Source organism: Perca fluviatilis, chromosome 10 (assembly GCF_010015445.1).
Source record: "Perca fluviatilis chromosome 10, GENO_Pfluv_1.0, whole genome shotgun sequence".
NCBI lineage: Eukaryota > Metazoa > Chordata > Actinopteri > Perciformes > Percidae > Perca > Perca fluviatilis.
The window spans coordinates 31,838,791-31,852,190 of record NC_053121.1 but is presented as its reverse complement, the minus strand read 5'-3'; the positions used below and the strand labels follow the sequence as shown (position 1 = coordinate 31,852,190).

General features: G+C 40.4%; 1 protein-coding gene across 3 annotated transcripts; it reads left to right on the top strand.

The window, feature by feature from the left end:
• Window positions 1-433: 433 nt before the first annotated feature.
• On the top strand, window positions 434-12,543 carry tlx2 (T cell leukemia homeobox 2). Of its 3 annotated transcripts, XM_039812680.1 has the most exons (6): window positions 434-635; window positions 7,481-7,693; window positions 8,411-8,648; window positions 11,409-11,589; window positions 11,971-12,079; window positions 12,161-12,543. In XM_039812680.1, exons 1-5 carry the CDS (start codon window positions 461-463, stop codon window positions 12,046-12,048), a joined length of 885 nt encoding a protein of 294 aa, XP_039668614.1. In that variant the 5' UTR covers window positions 434-460; the 3' UTR covers window positions 12,049-12,079; window positions 12,161-12,543. The 3 variants fall into 3 exon arrangements, with proteins under 3 accessions (XP_039668614.1, XP_039668616.1, XP_039668615.1); XM_039812682.1 differs by lacking the exon at window positions 7,481-7,693; XM_039812681.1 differs by lacking the exon at window positions 11,971-12,079.
• The last annotated feature ends 857 nt before the right edge of the window (window positions 12,544-13,400 follow it).

Below are 13,400 nucleotides of genomic sequence, written 5' to 3'. Positions count from 1 at the left end.
AAAAAAAAAAAAAAAAAAAAAGGAAAAAAAGGGGGGAAAAGAAACAGCACAAACAAACAAAAACCCACACCCACCAACCAAACAAAAAACCACCAAACCAGCCAAAACCACCCCACCCCCGCGGCCCGGCCCAACGCCCCCCCCCCCCCCCCCCCCACCCCCCCCCCCCCCCCCGCAACAAAAAACACAACAAACACCAACCCCCCCGCCCCCCCGGCGGGGGGGGCGGCGCGCCCGCCCCCCCCCCCCCCCAACCCAAACCGCCCGTAAACACACAAACGTTAACGTGAACTCGGGCGGCGCCCCCACCAAAAAACACCCCACCCCCCCCCCCCCCCCCCCCCCCCCCCCCCCCCCCCCCCCCCCCCCCGGACCCCCCCCCTCTCGCGGCGGCCGGCCCCCCCCCCGACCACGCGAAAAAAAGGGGGGAGGGGTGATCAGGGTGCCGGCCCACAGACCCATGCCGCCTCCGCCGCCGCCCGCCGCTGCTGCACCTCATCCGCCCCCTTCGGCACATCCGCCATGCATCGGACCCGGCATCGCCTCGGTACCCGGGATGGGCATGGGGAATGCGGCAAACTTCACCTTCCCGTGGATGGAGAGCAGTAGGAGGTTTGCAAAGGACAAATTGACAGGTAAAATAGAGTTTCCTCGTAATCCCGCAACACATGTAGTCTGATTTGTGTTTCCCATTATAGGCCAAAAGATGATATGATTTACAGCTTTATGCACCTTCACCTGCATTCCACACCGTCATAAATGAGCCCAAAGACTCCGGCGCAGAGTAGTTGTATTTATTGTATATTTTCCTCACGGCATTACAGGTGTTAGTTGTGAATCTTCTGAAATTTATGTTAAAAACTGGCCCTGGACTATGAAGTGTGCCGGATAAACTGGGGCTAATAACTCGGCAGAGGGGAGCTGATTTCATCGTTAGGTTGTAATCTATAACGAATCGTATATGCACACACAGAGTCAGTTTTATTATGCTGGAAGGGCAGCCTGATAAACGAGAGGAGAAATTGACATGGACATGCTGATGAATCAGTATTGGACCATCACTCTCCATTTACAGCGCATGACGGATAACGACGTTCCCCGTCTTCACATGGGGATGAATGATTTTTTTTTTCTCGCATGCGAGCCAATTGAGAAAGCAGGAAGATGAGTCATAATAGTAATACCATATGGCAGGTTACAGTCTAACAGTGGATCATAACAGTTTGCACATTTATTGTTATTATGAGGCTAGTATTAGTATTAGTTTTATACATTCACAGTGTTTGCCTCTTTATACTATAGGCCTACAGATACATATTAGGCAAATTAAATGAAATGCCTCAATAATGTGTAGCTCCTTCTAAAAGTTGATTTCCCTTTGCCCTGCTGCAATTAATAAATGCCATGACGCAGCAATATTCCAGCTTTGTAGACTGCAGATACATTTTGAGTTTATTTTTTAAACTAAATAGATTTAATTTTATATATGCTAAAGACAAAAACATGACAAATAGCCCAAATAATGTCTTCCTTACAATAAATATGAATTAAGAAACTAAGATCATTTTCTTTTTCTTTTTACAAGCCATTATTTCTACTGTCGTCTGCGTTACATAATCAGAAAAGGTTTGATTGCCACAATAAATTACACTTATGTGGAATTTGCCTTGGTGGATGGTGCATAAGCAAACAAACATATTTAACATGAATAGGTATTAATTCATTATTTGCTTCCACATGACATGATAACGTTTTATTTTAGCTTCAAATAGTCATACTTGCAACATTTCATGCACTCTTAGCCTATTATTCGTATGCTTTTGTATTTTATATGTAAAAAAAAATAATAATCCCGTTTTCTATTTAAGTCAAAGAGAGGCTTCCATTAGGCTACCTATTGTTTATTTTGGCAAGGACAATGCACACTGATCAACAGAACTAATAATGTAGCAGTGTTAGCCAAACTGCTAATTATCTGCTTCCCTTGGCCAGATGTTAAATTAGCCATTATTTTTGTCTTTGTAAAAGTAAATTATAATAATAAAAAAAAGATCTATAACAATAACATGCCAGATACAATTTAAAAGAATAATTCCCTTTTTTAAGGGAAGGATTACGTTTTCTGGTAGTCAGACTTTATATTATTATCTCTTTATTAATTTAGTTTTAGGAGAGGGTGGCTCCACTGGTCTGTATCTCATGACCTCATCCTTATGAAGATGAAAATGAAGAACATCATGGATTTGCGCACCCCCCACCTCTCCACCCATTAAATATTCACTATTCCGTTCTTTCTACCTGATTAATTATTAAATACTGGGGGACGATATGTCAACTGCAAAAAGATACAGTGTAAATAGGCTTATCACTTCTACTCATAGTCACCGAGGGCCTCTCGTTTAATTTCTCTCAGCTTTGTGTCGCTGTAATTATTTCGCAGCTTATATCTTTCCACTGTATTGATCAGCCAAAGATCAGCAGCAGCTACACACACACACACACACACACACACACACACACACACACACACACACACACACACACACACACACACACACACACACACACACACACACACAGAGAGAGAGAGAGAGAGAGAGAGATCCAGATTAGGCCTGCTCTGTTTCCTATAAATGCCGTAAATCAAACGGACTATCATCTGTCCTGGTGGGCACAACATCATTTCAAATCTCTCTCTCTCTCTCTCTCTCTCTCTCTCTCTCTCTCTCTCTCTCTCTCTCTCCGTTTCTTTCTCTCTGGCGTTTCAAGTTGAAATCGGAGGAGAAAACCGGCCCCGTGCAGCCTAAACAGCTAACCATTTTGCCAAAGGCTTCCAGCTCTGGCAGCCATGCCAGCTTTGTGCATGGGATGTAAACGAAACCTGTTCAATTGCACGATGGACGTCTCTCGTTTTTTTTTACCCCTGGCGCGCGTCCTTGTGGCCTAAATTCACGTTATAAATCACGAGAAGTTGTATCAGACTGACGCAAATGATTAAGTTTGGGGCTAGAGGAATTTATTTGATTTATTTTTGACTCTAAAAATAAGAGTGTTGATAACCAACTCCTCTCTGTATTTACTCAAGGGCTTCTGGGCAAATGATTTCATTTTCATTAGGCATATTTTTCTTATTATTCTATCCCAAAATCGCAAGTGACGTTCTCATTATTGTAAATATTATTTTTGTTATTATTATTATTATTATTATTATTATTATTATTATTATTATTATTATTAGGGCCATTGGGCCATTCCGGTAAAAAAATAAAAAAATAAATAAAAGTGACTGGATTTTACTTAATTTAACATTTGTTTTTATTTAAGCCTGATCAGCGCTCGGCGACGATTTTTATGACATAAAAAAAAATAAAACAAAAATTTGTTAAAGAAATAACGCAACAAAACAATAGTAACATATCTGTTGTAAAAAAGAAACGAGGCTATAATTAGCTAATTTAGTCAATAATAGCTGTAATAAATTGGATCACATGTTCTCTAAGTTTTATACAGCACAATATATCCTGTCAAATTATATGTGGACAGTGTAAATTCATACGAGCAAATATACAATGGGCAAACACTAATCCAATAATCAAATCAAATAACCCGCACTGTTCTAATTATTATAATGATAATAGTAGGAAAAAGAATAGAAAATAATGTGCACCGTTTGAGCATCTTGCCAATAAACAGAGCCCTAATACAGCATCTGTGGCTCTATAGGCCACGTAGCACCGATAAAAAACATAATTAAACCCTTTTTTTTCTGCAATAAATCTCTTTCTGGGTGTTAATGGCAGCAGAGCAGAAAAATATGACTTCATCTCCGCTCCTGTCCTCGCGTTTCCACGTTGTCCAGCTTCTCTGTGTGACAGAAGACAGTGTCCCTGCCTCTTGTCCCGTATAGTGTAATAAATAGCAATATATGTTCATGTTATATTTCAATATCCCCTTTAGAATCCTTCACGGATATATTTATTAGATTGCTACAAAGGTAATATCCGCAGTGGGGAAGGGAGGCGCTGTCACCGAGAAGTGTTATTAAGTATAGGTGGTTTTATTATGGGAAACATATCCTCCATGGTAGCATTTCATTTTTGATATGCTTATGCTAAATTGTATTACCCAGGCAGCAGATTTAGTATTCTCACCCATTTCCTTTTTTTCATTCGAAGGAGAAAGAAAAAGTCAAATCGTTTTGCAATTTGTTTGTTTTTCTTTCTTTTATTTACTTATGGGACCAATATTTTCTCTCTTTCTGATCATAATAAATGGTCGGATGTGGCTCGGTGGCATATCAAGGTTTTTCCACCTTGACACCATCGCTGCCTTAACAGTTCGGCTGTGTTCCAGGCTGCTCAAATAATGCTCAACTAATGCTACTGGCTAATTATTCTTCTCATAGTCAAAATATCCAACTAACTTTGGATTTTAAAGGATTCAGAAAACGGTAAATGTAACATTTTGCTCTTTTTTTTTTTACCACAATCACGTTTTGTCTCGTGGGATTTTGAATCTCTACAGCAGTACTGTGTCATAGAAAACGACGGCCGTGTTCCATGAGCTACAATTAGCTGTCTTTAATATTTAGGCCTACATGTAGACTTTTTTTTGGGTCTCATTTTGAGAGATTTTTCATATTGCCTTGTACCTTTCATGTAATAATGTTATTATAGACCATAAATTATACTATTAATGTATTATTTATTATTATACTGATAATAATAATAGGCTAATAATAATAATAATAATAATAATAGTAATACTAGTAATAATAATAAGCTATGTATATTATATAGGCTATAATAATAATATGTAGCCTACTTTATATGTAATATAAAACACAATGAACATATTTGAATGCAATAGATTTCAGGAATATTATGGGGTATTTTAATTCATGTAATTTCATTGGGATTGAGGCAGTTAGGCAGGGACAGTCTTTTAATTTGATGTTGGTTTATTAAAACCAGCCACAAGCTCACACTTTACAACATGTCTTGTCCTAAATAGCTTACAGCCCTAACAATAACGAATACATCTGAAGGCATAGCTGATTCCTAATCGGACCACCGTCAGACAAAAGACATCAAACTTGACTGATGCAGTAGCATCACTGTATCGTATATATTTCTCAGCATTTTGCCTGCTGTGAAGCAAAGCTTTTCTGCAGTTGGCAGGTTTGAAGGCTCCTGCTGCATGTTAAGTTCCACTTGGGTTGCCTCTGAATATGCTTGTATGTGCCTGGTCCATTAGTTAGCTCACAGATGGCCTGAAATAGCCATCTAATGCAGTATTATTTAGCCAGACCTGCCGCTGGGAGCAACAACAGGCCTGTTCGCTATCAGCTTGTGACCCGTAAGGCTGCACAAAGTTTGGGGCAACAAGACGCCAAGAAAAATGGACAATTTCAATGTTTAAATGTACATATTTGAAACACCATGGAAAGGTCACCATAGGAATAAGACTGGGAATCATATGAGATTTAAAAATATACTATGAAGTGCAATACGGTCACTATAAACTCACTATTTAGGGCCACAGAGGTGCTACAGTCTGCTGTGAGGACCTTATAGAAATATTAGATACATCATGGGAAACTATAAACTCATGATTAAATACCACAGATGCCTGTCCAAGTCCCGAAAGGAATATTAGAGGGATAGCATTACCATGTTTACTATTATTGAGCACCAGAGCAACACATAATGTGAAACCTGATAATAATATAATAGGCATATTACCATAAGAGATTAAAAATAATAATGAGAGGAAGAAAAAGAAGACATGCATGGACGCTATAAATCCAGCACCAAACACAATACAAGGTAGTGAGTTTTCATTTCAGGCACTACAATTGCATTGCTAATGTACACTCAGGTAATGTTAACTTTATGTGACCTACTGTAACAGCACATTGCAGCCATTTGTCTTTATTTACAAATCATTTGCTTGCGTACGCCTCAATTTGCCACTCGTGTTCAGCACCATCAGGGGACGTCGGCAGTTCCCTGGAAACGACTGCCGAGCGCATAATAGCTTCATGTTCCATTTTCCGTTCAAATTGTCATCGTCTGTGTGGCAAATGAATTTTTCAGGTCGCTGAAACTCTGCGAGCAGCAGCACGTGGCCCTCGGGGGACACCTATGCAGATGTTTTCATATTCATTTTGGCTTCTGGTGAGCTTTTCTGACAAAACAAAAACAAATGAACACCCTGTAAGACAGGAGGCAAAACAGCTTGCTGGGGAGGAATGACACAGAGATACAGAGAGAGAGAGAGAGAGAGAGAGAAAAGAAGGAGAGAGGGAGAGAGGGAGAGAGGGAGAGAGGGAGAGAAGAGAGAGAGAAAGGAAAAAAAAAAAAAGAGAGAAAAGAGAAAGAGAAAGAGACAGAAATGGTTTGTTTTTTTATATTCTGTCGATGATTTCCATTCTGCCTCAAAATGAGAATGTGGCTAGGGAGTGGATCTATGGCCAAAAACGATCTCATTACATTTGTCGATCTTCTGTTTACCCATGGCTGACAAAATAGACAGGATTCATAGATATTTTATGATGCAGGAGATAAGTTGTTATTAATACCCAGATACAGTAATATGTGAAATTGAACCACCAGGCAGTGAAGCACAGACAGAAGTAAAATACAATGGCTCATACAGTGGCAGGGTGCAATTTGTATTTTTAAAGAGACACAATAACAAAGCAGTTGGGAAGACACAAAACTGTCAGGTTAATAAATATACTACAATACATATATATATATATATATATATATATATATATATATATATATATAATTTGTTTAAAGAATAATCAATAATCATTACATCAAATTCAACATACATTTCTTAAGAATACAGGCATTCTATTCTGCAAAAAAAGATGACTATGTATGAATTTGTATACTTTTGCATGATCAATCCTAATATTGTTGTTAGGAGTTTTAATGACAAATGCTTAATGTTTAGTATGGAAGATGTATGGAAGATGTTTTGTGCAAAAAAAAAATGAATATATTTGAATCTTATTGATCTGATGGCAAAAATTCTTAAAACAATATAAAAAAATGTTACTGTCCAAAATTGTACTGTGCTAGCTTGAAGGACTGTGAATAATAATTAGATTGCTAGTTGTTTTATGTAGGTTGTTATTATTATGATAGCGGTTATTCGATCATATTTTAACCTTCATTGACATAACATTGCCAATTGATTCTGATTGGCTGACCAGTATGTGCTTGATTTATCTTTGTAACCCTGCTAGTTGTAACATATTTTTCTAAATGGCAGATATGTAATTTTGGAGCATGAACCTTTCGAAATGCTAACATTAAGAGACTAGCAGTAAATGACATTAAAGTAGACTGTTCACCATTCAGACTTCCTTCATGTGATTAGCTGCTATGCGTTGGCGCCCGCACAGCGGCTGCTGCTGCTGTGCTCCAGATGTGGGACCTCACTGTGTCACCATTTCCTTTAGGGGAGCAGGCAGAGGAGAGCCGAGCTGGAGAGGCCACAGGGGGGCCGGGGTCTGCCGGGTCCCTCTGTCCTCTCCCCAAGGGAGACATCGGCAGGGTCCCTGTCTGGAGCACTATGGAGACATTAGCCAAATGCTATTACCCCGAGCTCGCTCACCTGCGAGACGGCAATGGCCTTCTAGCAGACTATCCTTTTCCAAAGGGGGCTTGCCAAGGTGAGTCACCCCCCTCCCCCCAACCAACCACCTTCCATACCTCACCCATCTGTGTCACAGCTGATTTTTAGGTGCATCCCTTGAGTGCGATTTATTGAACTTTTTCTGTCTTCGTCTGTGAAAATGAAGTCGTAGATTAAATCTTGATTTGTACTGGTCTTTTTGCTATTATTTAACTGTTGGAGACCCCTTTTTTTGCCAGTTTTAAGCAATATATTTTCATTAATTGTTTTTGGAACTGATGCAGCCTGAACTTTCTAAATGTCTCTTTGTGACTTCTCCTTGGACTTCCTTTCTGTACAAACCAGTGTGCTGTTTGGTTTTCAAAATCTGGCAGGGCAATATTAGCTGTAATTGCATTTATCTTCTTGATCTTCTTGGCAGCTTCTGGGCCTTCTCTTAGACTCCCCAAACAACACTGGCTTTTCCAGAGTTAAGACAAAATGGACAATAATTTTATCTAACCAAGGACTGGAAAAACAAAATTGTGTTTCATGAACGTAGGCAAACAAAACCTCAAGGGAAATAAGTTTATATTTCAGAAACACAGATCAAGTTTAGAAATGAACTAAAAAAAACTAAAATAACCTCATCATTGCTAATGCTAAAATGGACGTTTTTAAAGCTGACTTGCATGATGTTCAAAGCAATCCACCAATTGCTTAGAAATCATTAAACAAAATCAAATAAAACCTTTTTTTTTTGGGCCTTTTTCAGCTTCCCTCTCACCCTTCTCCGTGACCCGTCGTATCGGCCACCCTTACCAGAACCGGACGCCGCCCAAGAGGAAAAAGCCTCGCACCTCCTTCAGCCGAGTTCAGATCTGCGAACTGGAGAAACGTTTCCATCGGCAGAAGTACCTGGCATCGGCTGAGCGCGCCACCTTGGCCAAGGCCCTGAAGATGACAGATGCACAAGTCAAGACCTGGTTTCAGAACAGACGGACAAAATGGCGGTAAGATTTCAGCGGGGTGCTCCTTCACTTAAAGTGTTATCTAATGCAATTCAATCTCCTTTACCGGTGTGAAAGTAGAGAATAGGGAAGTGAAAGGCATCATAATTCTCTCTTCTACGTGCCATATTTTGCTCATATCTTCCGCCCCTCGTGATCTACTTAAGCAAAACAAAGAGGCCGTGGTGGATTTTTCAGAAGCCGTTTGTCTTTATGAGGGCAGGATATTCACTCAGAAGAGCCACTCCTTCATCCAATCTTTCTTGTGCCATAAATCAACAGCACTGAATGTGTCTGTGTTTTGCTCTTGGGTCCAAAATGCTTACCAGTGTTTTATTTTAAACACGAGTAAAATGTCCCGCAGCTGAGGCATTCAAGGCGTCGTACAACACAACACCTATTTTGCTTATCTTAGCTGCCAGTCGAGGCCAGTTCACTTGACCAAGCACAATTACTCGTGAGCCTCCTGAAAGGCCTTTTAGAAACCTGCTGTCCAAAGCAATACTGAATCACTCACAGGAGGAATTGACTGCCAAGTCCATAGACAGAAAACACACACACACACACACACACACACACACACACACAGACACACACACACACACACACACACACACACACACACACACACACACACACACACACACACACACACACACACACACACTCATTCACTTCATTTCTAACTGTTGTTTATAGCCATTTGGAAGTAAATGAGTAGGAAATCACATTATGAAGCCCTGCCCATAGTTAAAGGGACAGGACACATATTTCATAAGCATATTACAAACAGCTAAATGACCTTTTAGGGTTTTAATGTTTAATCGATCCTAAAAGCTTTTTAGAATGAGCTTTGAATTTAATACACATAGAATACACTTAAAACACTTTTTTGGGGCTTGTTAATATTTATGACTTAGTTTATTGGCTTATTTGTTCCAAACAAATATATAATATTGAAATTTGGATTGATGATCCCTTTTAAAATGTTGCATTTATTGGAAAGAATTCCGACAATCACATCCTGCAGCAGTAAAAGACCAAGCCATCTTTTTCACTAAAAGATGTAATAAAAAGGAATTTTGCTTGAAATAAAAACCACCGAACTAAATCCAAGACTAAATGGCATGTCACAAGGAACAAGGGAATAGGCTTAACTCGTTTTTCTGATTTCCTAGTTTTGCTGAGATTTATGCTATTTCCCTGTAGTGTGCACCTGGATGAGCATGAGGGATGTCTTTGCGTGACGACTACGCTAGTAACAAGAGGATGATCAAATCAACAGCCAGGGAATCAGATTATGATAATGCTGTTAACAATAATGTGTGGCTAATGGATGGAGGTTGGTGTGCATGAAAGAGTGTTTTAGAGGTGCGTTTCCGCCTGCGATTTCTACCTGCCCTTTGTGTTTTGTAGTTGTTGTTTTTTTTATCATGGTTTGTATTATTAATAACACCACCATCATTTCAAAATAGCCTTGTATTATTGTGGCTTAATCAGTGTTGCTGATAAGGACCGTTCAGAGTTCTTGGCTGATATTAGCACACAAACACACACACACACACACTCTCACACACACACACACAGAGGAGTAAATGTCCTAATTACAGTACAAACATCTATCAGGAAAATCTAACTCAGGAGAAGCAACCAATTATGAAGAAAAGCTGCATTTTATCTACTCTCAATCACAATGGGAGCTAAATTTGGAACTTGTTAACGATTCACAACTTCTTAATGAACTCCTTTCCTGCATTTATTTTCTCTCACTTTGTTTAATTCTATATTCTTGCAGACTCAAAGTATGCCGATCACTAAAAGTTCACCTGGTGTGAGTGAGTCTCTCTGGATACTTTCCAACTTAAACACTGCAACTGTACCATGAAAACCACTCAACGTTGTAAACACACAGTTTCAGGAAAACACCCATCTGCTACTTTTCAAAACCAGCATGTTACAGTAACATTTGTTGGTATCAGCAACAATGTACAGGATGTATGTTACTGTTAACATATGCTGTTCTGAAAAAGAAAACAGATGTAACATTTCACCTTGAGGCAGGAAGTGTCCTGTACCACCTCCTCCTCCTCCTCCTCCTCCTCCTCCTCCTCCTCCTCCTCCTCCTGCTCCTCCGTTAGTCTCGTGCCCTCACCAACACCTGTCACTCATCCTGATCAGCTGACATTTAGCCTGAAGCTCAAATAACTGGCACAGGTGCAAATGAACAGGATTCATTTGCAAATCCCGTGAGCCACGTATAACTGTGCTGCTTTCTTTCTCGATTTCTTTCTTGTTTTGACCTTCCGTTTTTTTTGACTGCCCACATTGATAGCCTTGACAAGCTGCCAAAAAAAAAAAAAATACACCCTAACATGTCTTAAATAATATTATTTATTAAAAAATTGAAGTATGTTTTTGGCTTGAGGAGGTAAAATGATCCAGTAATCTACAAGAAAAAAAAGGAAAAAAAATAGGGAAAATCATTTATCAAATCAAAACATTTATTATCTCACAATCCCTCAGATTTAACTTGCGTCCCCTGTGGGGTCCGGACACCCAGGTTGGGAACCACTGCTTAAATATAAACCATCCTGTCTATTTAAAAAAAGAAAGGTATATTACTTCTTTATGAGGATATAAGACAAACATAGCAATACTGTGGTACGCGGCATTAATACATCTTGTGTACATAGAAAAAAATTAACATTATATGTCTTATATCTTCCTCTGTTCCCCTTTGGTCTCCCCCCCCAATCCACCCAGGAGACAGACTGCAGAGGAGAGAGAGGCCGAGAGGCAGCAGGCCAACCGACTGATGCTGCAGCTTCAGCAGGAAGCGTTCCAGAAGACGTTGAGCCAGCCTCTGCAGCCGGATCCGCTCTGCCTGCACAACTCCTCCCTGTACGCCCTGCAGAACCTGCAGCCCTGGGCAGACGACAATAAGGTGACCTCCGTCACCTCCATGGCATCTGTAGTGTGAGCGTGAGTGTGTGTGTGTGTGTGTGTGCGTGCGTGCGTGTGTGTGCCTGTATGTGTGTGTGAGTGTGTGTGTGTGTGTGTGTGAGAGAGTGTGTGTAAAAGAGAGGGAGGGAGAGACAGACAGAGGGAGGGACGAAGGTGAAAATGATCTTTATCAAAGTGTCATCAGTGTGAATGGACAAAAGAGAAGAATCTCTTCAGTCTGTTTCTGACATGTCTGACGTTCAAAAACGCAGCACCATTATGGGATTGTCATAGTTACGGGAGAATGATGCTTGCTTTGGAAAAAAAAAAAAAAAAAAAATTAAATGGACATTGTGCTTCCCCACTCATTGATCGTTACCAGCAACATGGGGGAGCGTGTGTAGAGAGAGACAGCTATCTGTTACTGCCAAGACCTACAAAACACTGTATGCAGACTTGACAGCACAGGAGCCGCACCGCTGTTTGTCAAAGTTAAGCAACTGTTATCTTAAATATCTAAAGTATGTTGAGTCATTTTCCTGCCTTACACCAAGTTTCCGCTTTCCCTTCAGCTGACGGTCTAAAAGAGAGGAGGGCACTTTATCCATAAGTGCCAGGAAACAAATGGACACCTCTGTACATGCCCAACTATCAAGACTGTCCCCTCTTTTGCCTCTGGATCCCTCATGAGGCAGCAGAGACTCTCTGCCAATAATGGCAAAAAAAGACCTCCTGTTTTTCGCTTTCAACTTTGTACAATGTAGTAAATGCATGTTTCAACCCTTTTCTGTGTGCACTCGGAGGTACCATTGAAGTCAGCTGCCATTGAGGTGGACTGCAGTGTTCAAGTGGTAGTGGATTGGTGGAACTCCCGATGACGAATTCCTCATTATTATGTTCAATTTAAAGGTGTTTTATATTAAATGATATTGTGACTTTTTGAAAAGATGACAAACACTCTCTGTTCTCCTTCCCTCTCTTTGTCTCTGGTTGGGTTCTTTCACTCACTGCCTGTTTGTTGTTTGTCACCATTATGAAAACCACGCAATAATACTTTATGATTTTAGCGAGCTAGTTAGCCTCATGGGATTTGGCTATGATTACACATTAAAGTTTCAAACCACCCAAAGGTAAGATACCACTGCATTGTATCAGAAGGACAGCGCAATACCTTTTTTTATCCATAAAAACTGATGACTACAGCTCCCAGGTGTGAATGGGAAGGAGGGCGCTGCCGAAAAACAGCAAGCGTGCTCAGCAAAACCCTCCCTGGATAAATAAAGGTTTGAAAACTGATGCCAGCTCAAATTAGAATGCGAGTACAGGAGAAAATACATGTTGTGCTGCTGCCAAGGGAACATTTGAAAGCCTGGTTTTTATTTATGTTTTTTGTTTTATTCCAGTGATTTTTTTCGCAAAGGATGGTGTGTTTTCAAGTTTGTGTCCCTTGTCAAGGTTGTCCCTCACCTTTCTACTTTTCCTGTTGGAGTTTGCAGCATTTATCTGTGTTTTTTTGCCCCCAACGGTGGCACCGTTGGGAGGCACTGGTTATGGTTATGGTTAGGGTTAAGGTTAAGGTTAGGGTTAGGTGCCTTGAAGGCAGCGGTCGCAGCGCTGCCTGGAAGGAGCAGTTGGGGGCAAAAAACACCATTGAGCGTTTGCAGTACAGGGCTCAAGCTATCAAGGCCCGAATTTCTTCCTGAAGAAGCCCTTTGCTGCCTTCATCCTCGCATAGTGTGAAGAACAACTTTTGCAGTCAGATGATTAGTCATGGTAAGCGAGAAGCTCCCGTGCTCTTTCTATGAGTGGTGC

What these genes read in the sequence shown, in the direction of transcription:
- tlx2 (XM_039812680.1), top strand. Translation starts at nt 461, where the DNA reads ATGCCGCCTCCGCCGCCGCCCGCCGCTGCTGCACCTCATCCGCCCCCT. An exon ending in TCCAAAGGGGGCTTGCCAAG is followed by an intron (nt 7,694 to 8,410) that starts GTGAGTCACCCC and finishes GGCCTTTTTCAG; the next exon opens with CTTCCCTCTCACCCTTCTCC. An exon ending in CCTGGGCAGACGACAATAAG is followed by an intron (nt 11,590 to 11,970) that starts GTGACCTCCGTC and finishes GATCGTTACCAG; the next exon opens with CAACATGGGGGAGCGTGTGT.